This window comes from Colobus angolensis, unplaced genomic scaffold (assembly GCF_000951035.1).
Source record: "Colobus angolensis palliatus isolate OR3802 unplaced genomic scaffold, Cang.pa_1.0 Scaffold181, whole genome shotgun sequence".
Classification (NCBI taxonomy): Eukaryota; Metazoa; Chordata; class Mammalia; order Primates; family Cercopithecidae; genus Colobus; species Colobus angolensis.
Window position 1 is genome coordinate 915,559 of NW_012114944.1, and position 9,080 is coordinate 924,638.

General features: G+C 41.1%; 1 protein-coding gene across 10 annotated transcripts in view; it reads left to right on the top strand.

Moving 5' to 3' along the window:
• MELK (maternal embryonic leucine zipper kinase) overlaps positions 1-9,080 on the top strand; it is a 119,649-nt gene that overhangs the window by 21,467 nt on the left and 89,102 nt on the right. For 6 of the 10 annotated variants that reach the window (XM_011939412.1, XM_011939416.1, XM_011939414.1 and 3 more), the window contains 3 exons: positions 1,440-1,583; positions 3,770-3,838; positions 6,400-6,492. In XM_011939412.1, the coding sequence (XP_011794802.1) occupies positions 1,440-1,583; positions 3,770-3,838; positions 6,400-6,492 (306 nt within the window). The remainder of the gene's footprint in view (positions 1-1,439; positions 1,584-3,769; positions 3,839-6,399; positions 6,493-9,080) is intronic. The other 4 variants (XM_011939417.1, XM_011939420.1, XM_011939421.1 and 1 more) reach the window with 2 other exon arrangements.

Here is a 9,080-nt window from a genome sequence, read left to right on the forward strand (position 1 = left end):
TTTTTTTTTTTTTTTTTTAATTACTGCCTAGAATTCCATTCCGTGTTATAGTTTATATAGTGTCAACATTTAGGTCTGAATGCTGGTGTTCCCCACAAATTCGTATGTTGAAACTTAATCCCCAGTGTTAAGAGGTGGGGCCCTTTAAGGAGGTGATTAGGTCATGAGGGCAGAGCTCTTATGAATGGGATTAGTGCCCTTATACAAGAGGCTTTAAGGAGCCTGTTTGCTCCCTTCTGCCACATGAGGATACATAGCGCATGCCAACTGTGAGCAACAGAACCTCACTAGACACTGGATCTACTGGCACCTTGATGTTAGACTTCCCAGCCTCCAGAACTGTGAGCGATACATTTATCTTGTTTATAAATTACTCAGTGTAAGGTATTTTGTTATAGCAGCCCAAATGGACTAAGACAGTTGTTTCTAGTCTTTTGCTTTTACAAACACTGCTGCTGCAGTAAATGATCTTTAAGGTACATTTTTTGTTATTGGTGTTGTTTGTTTTTTGAGACGAAGTCTCACTCTGTCACCTAGGCTGGAGTGCAATGGTACAATCTTGGCTCACTGCAACCTTTGCCTCCCGGGTTCAAGCGATTCTACTGCCTCAGTCTCCTGAGTAGCTGGGATTACAGGCACCCGCCACCACGCCTGGCTAATTTTTTGTATTTTTAGTGGAGACGGGTTTTCACTGTGTTAGCCAGGCTGATCTCGAACTCCTGACCTCAAGTGATCCACCCACCTCGGCTTTCCAAAGTGCTGGGATTACAGGCGTGAGCCACCGTGCGTGACCAAAGTACTGTTTTTTGATATGAGTGAGTACATCTATAAGAGCAATAACTAAATGTGGAACTGTGAGGTCAAGTCTATATGTATTTGTAATTTTAATTGATATTGCTAAAATGGAAACCCAGCTCACAGAAAAGTGGAACTGTCCTGGGAAAGGGATGGAAAGCCTTGAGCTTTGTGCTCTGGTACCTGTTCTGCAGCGTCTGAGATACCTCCGTAGACTGGGCTCCTTCTGGTACAGATTGAAAACCACTGGTCTTTGGGATAGAGAAACAATAATTACTGCTGGGTTTTAAAATTTCAGGTAATTACACTGAATGAGAGTGCATTAAGATGAGAATGGGTTTTAATACTTTGCTATAAAAATATAAAACCCTGGGTGAGCTTTTTAAAATCACAGTGGTAGTTGGTTTTACTTCTACTTACTGGTACTAAAACTGTTTGAGGAAAGAGTTATTGTTCTCATTCCTGGAGTCATTATTGACTTGTTTGATCCTGAGAGTGTACTTCTGAATATGCCTTACTCGGTTCTATTCCCTATAAAGTCAAATTAACAATATCTCTGAGTTAAGTGTACTTTTTTATTTTAAATTTCTGTGAAGTGATTTTTGTAAGTTGTAACAATATCTGTGATTCCATTGCTGTTGAAGTACTGCCCTGGAGGAGAGCTGTTTGACTACATAATTTCCCAGGATCGCCTGTCAGAAGAGGAGACCCGGGTTGTCTTCCGTCAGATAGTATCTGCTGTCGCTTACGTGCACAGCCAGGGCTATGCTCACAGGGACCTCAAGCCAGTAAGTGACTGCATCATAGTTAGATGCTCACCTGAGAGTTCAGCATCATTTACCTGTTATTTTTAGGTTTCCAAATGATCTGTTTAGGAATCTATCTTAGGTTTGCTATTTTTTGTTGTTGCTCCAGTCATAACATCACATTTCTTTTTTCCTCTTACTTTTTTTTTTTAAGAGGTGGTGTCTCACTGTGTCGCCCAGGCTAGAGTGCAGTGGTGTGATTTCAGCTCACTGCAACCTCCACCTCCTGGATTCAAGCAGTTCTCCTGTCTCAGCCTTCCAAGTAGTTGAGATTACAGGCACAGGCCACCACGCCCAACTAATTTTTGTATTTTTAGTAGAGATGGGGTTTCACCATGTTGGCCAGGCTGGTCTTGAACTCCTAACCTCACGTGATTCACCTGCATTGGCCTTCCAAAGTGCTGGGATTGCAGGCGTGAACCACTATACCCAGCCTTTCTTCCTCTTACTTTTGACTTCTGGGAGGTGTTATTTTTATTTTTATTTTTTCTGTTGTTCAGACAAGAGTGCAGTGGTACAATTTTGGTTCACTGCAGCGTTGACCTCCAGGGCTCAAGTGATCCACACACCTCAGCCTCTTAAGTAGCTGGGAGTACAGGTGCACACAACCATGTTTGACCAATTTTTTAGTTATTTGTAGAGATAGGGTTTCACCATGTTGCCCCGGCTGGTCTCGAACTCCTGAGCTCAAGCTATCCTTTTGCCCTGGTCTCCCAAAGTGCTGAGATTATAGGTATGAGCCACTACTCCTGGCCTTGGTAGGCTTTTTGGATGCATTTATGAGCATTCTGTGTATCTGTCAATTCTGTGTGACTTTATAAATGTCTTTTTTTTTTTTTTGAAACAAGATCTCACTCTGTCACCCAGGCTGGAGTGCAGTGGCATGATCAAGGCTCACTGTAGCCTCAACCTCCTGGGCTCAAGTGATTCTCCCATCTTAGCCTCCCAAGTAGCTGGGACTACAGGCGTATGCCACCATGCCCAGCTAATTTTTCGTATCTTTATTTTATGTATGTATGCGTTTATTTATTTATTTTTATTTTTAATTTTTTGAGACTGAGTCTTGCTCTGTTACCCAGGCTGGAGTACAGTGGCACAATCTTGGCTCACTGCAACCTCTGCCTCCCAGTTTCAAGTGATCCTCCTGCCTTAGCCTCCTGAGTAGCTGGAATTACAGGTGCCTGCCACCACTCTCGGCTAATTTTTGTGTTTTTAGTAGGCCTGGGGTTTTGCCATGTTGGCTAGGCTGGTCTCAAACTCCTGACTTCAAGTGATGTGCCTGCCTCAGCCTCCCAAAGTGCTGGGATTACAGGCATGAGCCAGGGCACCTGGCCGGAAACTCTTTTTCCACCTGTTTATACTGAACTTGTTGATTTGAACTCACTCTTTTGGTTTAAATTTGCTTTTGACACAAATTGTGTCTGCTTGTAGTTGACCCTCAGAACACCAAGGAGAAAATAGGAAAAAATAGTTTGTGCTAGTGAGTCTTGTGGGGAAGTGATAGAGTGATAGAGTGATCAACATTCCTCCTCTTTTCCCTCCTTTTTTTTTTTAGATGGAGTCTCGTTCTGTTACCCAGGCTGGAGTGCAGTGGCAGGATCTCCACTCACTGCAAGCTCTGCCTCCCAGGTTCACGCTATTCTCCTGCCTCAGCCTCCCAAGTAGCTGGAATTACAGGCATGCACCACCATGCCTGGCTAATTTTGTACTTTTAGTAGAGACGGGGTTTCTCCATGTTGGTCAGGCTGGTCTTGAACTGCTGACCTCAGGTGATGTGCCCACCTCAGCTTCCCAAAATGCTGGGATTATAGGCGTGAGCCACCGTGCCTAGCCCTTCTTTTCCCTTATATACTTCTTGTCATTTCATTAGTTTCTAGTCATTTTCAGTTTATTGTATCCAGATTTTTTAACAGAAACAAACCTTAGATCATTTTTACTCATTTTAATTAATTTATTTTTAAAAAATGAGACCAGGTCTTGCCGTGTTGCCCAGGCTGATCTTGAAAACCTGGGGTCAAATAATCCTCTCCTGTCTACCTTCAGAGTGCTGGGGGATTATAGGCATGAGCTGCCATACTCGGACTTAAATCATTTTTAGAAATGGCTAGAGGTGGGATTTGATATAAGGAAGTCAGTATACAGTTATCAAAATACCTTTGTTTTCCCAGGAAAATTTGCTGTTTGATGAATATCATAAATTAAAGCTGATTGACTTTGGTCTCTGTGCAAAACCCAAGGTAAGTGCAGAAATAAGATGCATCTATGTTCTTTGTAAATGCATTTGTTTCTTAGTGTGTGATTTCGTCTTGACTTCCACTTAGTCTTTATTGAGCTTGGTTGCATCCATTGAGAAGAATGTTAAATTTCATCCCTGGTATCAGTAGTTTTTGTAAGTTCTCTAGATGATCATAACATTCAATCAAGATTGAGAGTCACGGCCGGGCGCGGTGGCTCAAGCCTGTAATCCCAGCACTTTGGGAGGCCGAGACGGGCGGATCACGAGGTCAGGAGATCAAGACCATCCTGGCTAACACGGTGAAACCCCTTCTCTACTAAAAAAAATACAAAAAAAAACTAGCTGGGCGAGGTGGCGGGCTCCTGTAGTCCCAGCTACTCGGGAGGCTGAGGCAGGAGAATGGCCTAAACCTGGGAGGCAGAGACTGCAGTGAGCCGAGATTGTGACACCACACTCCAGCCTGGGCAACAGAGCGAGACTCCGTCTCAAAAAAAAAAGAAAAAAAAGATTGAGAGTCACTGCCCTAGTTCTAGGATTGGTCCTGCTGAAGACTCCATGAGTGCTGTGGCAGTGCAGAGGTGACTTGAGGCTATTATAGCAAGAATGCTGACTTGACCATGTGCTTGCAGTTTGAGTATATTGCCACTAGATGATGCCTTTGTTTGTTTAGATAAAAGTTGAGAGTTTAGTGCAAATCTATTATCCAAATGGTTCTATAACTAATAATTAGTTACATTTTGAGAAACAATCCCCTTTCCTTTTAAAAGAAGGAAAAAGCCCATGTGCACTTCTAAATTTATAACTGTTATGTATTTCCTTAATTTGCATTCCGTGGTTACGTATTAGTGTTCTCCAGTATAACTTCTCTTTGAGGTGACTTTGAACTTTCTCACTGTGCTGTCTGCAGCAGATCTCCTGTGTGGTTGCCTGTTGGAGGCTTCCTCTGGAGTTCTCTAATCATTATACTCACAATCTCAAAAATGAGCTGTCTACACTCATTAAGAATGTTGAAATTGCAGACTTGTCTCAGGCTTTTGTAGTCCCATTACTGTTTCCTGCCCCGATCAGAATTAGCTAGGTGCAAAGGGAAGCAGATTTTACCCCTTTGGCAGAATGATTCTTTCTGATTTTTCTCTGATTCCCTTGGCTCTTCAGAAACTATCAGTGGAACCTTTTTTCTGGGAGCCAAATGCTAGAAGGCAGGTTTTTTTTTTTTTGATTGACAGACATATAAAGAGAAAACATACTTTGAACAGATAAACTGGTTTAAGTCGTTCTCCATGGGAGGCAGTGGAGAAGGCTTGTGACAGACCCTGGGTGCCTTCATTTATGGCTGCCACAGATTACCCACATAGACGCATCTAAGGAAAGCGGGGTTGCCTGGGAGAGGATTGCCTCAGCCTTCTTCCCAGGAGCGTGCTTCTGGGCATGTTGTTTCAGTTGTAAATGACATCTCACAATTCACAAATCCTTTGCCAGCTGTAAGAACTCTATGCAGCTGTTGGACTGTAGCTTTGTTTTCATTATGTCTTGATATTCTGTGGGAGGGCAGGGGAGGATGAGCAGATTACTCATTTTAACAGATCTGGAAGCTAAGGGAGTGATTTGTCTTATAACTGCATCTAGAAAACAGACTTTGAAGGCACTGTTCTATGTAACGTATTGCTTTTTTCCCTCTAAAAAAATAGAGCTCTTCTGTATTTGTAAGGATTTGATACTGGAGATAAGGTCCAGTAAATAAATTTTTCCCCCCTGGGATACTTGGGGATGGAAAGACTTGGATGCTTGGATATATGCTAGGCTTATTTATGTATGTGGGTATTTAGGGAAGTATGAACCTGATTTGACTGAGCTAAGGGAAAAGGATTTGTTCATGCCAGGTTATAGTGGTGTTGGGAATCCAGAGAAGCAAAGACCACACGTGCATGCACACATGTATACAGAGTATTGTGTTGGCTGCAGAAATCCTTTATAATGTGGGGTAGTTTTTCATCTAGCTTCTCTTTGCTTGTGTTCATAAAATGCACAGGTATAGAGTTGCAGTTTTGCAAAATTAAAAGAGCTCTGGAGATTGGTTGCACAACAATGTGGTTATATTTCAGTACTACTAAACTATACATTTTAAAAAGGTTAAGATGGTAAATTTTATGTTATAAAATTCGCATACAATAAAAATTGGCCGATAATTTTTATCCGCCAGGCGCGGTGGCTCATGCCTGTAATCCCAGCACTTTGGGAGGCCGAGGCGGGTGGATCACCTGAGGTCTGGAGTTTGAGAGTAGCCTGGCCAACATGACAAAACCCCATCTATACCAAAAATACAAAAATTAGTTGGGCGTGGTGGCAAACTGCGTGCCTGTAATCCTAGCTACTCTGGAGGCTAAGGCAGGAGAATCACTTGAACCCAGGAGGCAGAGGTTGCAGTGAGCTGAGATTGCACCATTGCACTCCAGCCTGGTGACAGAGTGAGACTCTGTCTCAAAAAGGAAAAGGATGTTTATCAAGGTTTAATTCTCTTAAGGGCTGTAATTAATAAGTGTTACATTTTTATCTTATTGACAGGGTAACAAGGATTACCATCTGCAGACATGCTGTGGGAGTCTGGCTTATGCAGCACCTGAATTAATACAAGGCAAATCATATCTTGGATCAGAGGTAATTATTCATTGATTAATTCATTATATAATCAACAGGCATTTATATTGGTGACCTGTAGTGAGTCAGGCACTGTGCATTGGGGGTATAATGATGAAGTAAGAAATAATCTTGTTAATCAAAGAGTTCAGTCTATTTGGTGAGTGAGATATATATACTTATAAATGAAATTAATAACTTGCAATAAATATAGTAACACATAATATACTTATGAAGCAGGGATATTTCTAGTGTCCTTGTTGTGGTTGTTTTTGAATTAAATAGTGCCATAGTTTGGACTGGTTAGTCTAGCTGGATAGAACAAAAGACCAACGTTCCAGGCTTGGTTTCAGAGATGCTGGTTAGCGCAGAGAAAACCTGTGCTTTTTCCATTCATAGCTGATTCTCCAAGGCCAGCAGCCCTGTGTAGGAGTCCAGGCTGAGAAGGACTGGGCTTTCCCTGATTTATATTTGCTGTATCTCAAATTATCAAATTAGCAGCTCCTCCCATTCTCTGGAGTACTAGTTTTGCTGATGTTAGTGTCATAAGATTAAAAAAAACACTTTAGTTGTGAAAAGCTCAGGAAGTGCTCGGTTAAACGGGTTTCTTATTTTAGGACATGTCCAAATCTTGTTTTGTTTTGTTTTTTCGAGATGGAATCTCACTCTGTCACCCAGGCTGGAGTGCAGTGGCACGATCTTGGCTCACTGCAACCTCCGCCTCCTGGGTTCAAGCGATTCTCCTGCCTCAACCTCCCAAGTAGCTGGGATTACAGGCACCTGCCACCACGTTTGGCTAATTTTTGTATTTTTAGTAGAGATGGGTTTCACCATGTTGGTCAGGCTGGTCTCAAACTCCTGACCTCAAATGATTTACCCACCTCGGCCTCGCAATTATAGGCATGAGCCACTGTGCCCCGCCTCCAGATATTTAATGTGCTCTTGTGCAGTGTGATCCTTCAGGAAAGGAACATCACAGATAGCAGCTGGTCCTGATTTTATTTGCCTATGGGATCCACTTTTGATGGAGAGCATCTTTTGGAACTAGTGTAAGGAACTTTGGGAATACCAAGTTACCTCCTAACACGAGAAGATGGGAACTGGTTTTGGTGACTTTTTATTTTGATATAATCTCTAACTTACAGGATAGTGCAAAAATAGAATGAGGAACTTTGGTATATCTTTTACTCAAATTCACAGTTTTTTACATTTTTCCTTATTTGCTTTATCATTCTCTATGTTTATATATATGCATTTGTTTCGAATCATTTGAGTTAGCTAGAAACATCATATCTCTTTATTGCTCAATATTTCTTTATATATTTTTCCTCAAAGACCTTTTCTTTTATAACCACACTTTAGTGTCAAAATTTAACATTGATACCGTTTATTTAATTCATAATTCATATTCAAATGGTATTAATTGTGCCAATAATGTCCTTTATAGTTTTATTGTCCCCCCAGTCTAGTATTTGGTGCAGGATGCATTTAGTTATTGCATTTAGTTATTGTGTCTCTTTAGTCCCTTTTAATCTGGAAGACATCCTTAGGCTTTATTTTTCTTGATCTCAACATTTTTGAGGAAGCCAGTTATTTATAGTAGAATGTACATCAATCTGAATTTATTTGATGTTTCCTTATGATTAGATTCAAGTTATGTATTTTTGGCAGAAATACCACAGAAATGATGTTGTAGCCTTCTTAGTGCATTATAGGAAGGGACCAAATATTTTCTGAACGTTTATCGTGGTCCTGGAATCATGCTGGATACTTTTTATTTTTAATTGTGGTAAAATACACATAACATAAAATTTACCATCTTAACTGTTTTAAAATGTATAGTTTAATAGTACTGAAATATAATCACATTATTGTGCAACCAATCTCCAGAGCTCTTTTAATTTTGCAAAACTGAAACTCTATACCTGTTAAACAGTTCTTCATTTCTGCCTACCGTATTCCCCTACCCTTCTGCTTTCTGTCTCTATGAATTTGACTAATCTAGGAACCTCATATAAATGGAATCATACAATATTTGTCTCTTTGTCACTGGCTTATTTCACTTAGCATAATGTCCTCAGGTTCATTCGTGTAGCATGTGTTCATTCCTTTCTTTATAAGGCTGAATAATATTCCATTGTATGTATATACCACATTTTGTTTATTCATTCATCCACTGATAGATACTTAGATTGCCTCTACCTTTTGGCTCTTGTGAATAATGTTGATAGGAATATGAGTGTACAAATATCTCTTTGAGATCCTGCTTTCAATTCTTTGGGTATATATTCAGAAGTGGAGTTGCTGGATCATATTGTAATTCTATTTTTAATATTTTATGGAATCTCCATACTGTTTTCCATAGTGAGTGCACCATCTTACATTTCCACCAACAGTGTGCAAGAGTTTCATGTCGGCTGGGCGTGGTGGCTCATACCTGTAATCCCAGCACTTTGGGAGACTGAGGTGGGCGGATCATGAGGTCAGGAGTTCGAGAGCAGCCTGGTTAACATGGTGAATCCCGGGCCGGGCGCGGTGGCTCAAGCCTGTAATCCCAGCACTTTGGGAGGCCGAGACGGGCGGATCATGAGGTCAGGAGATCGAGACCA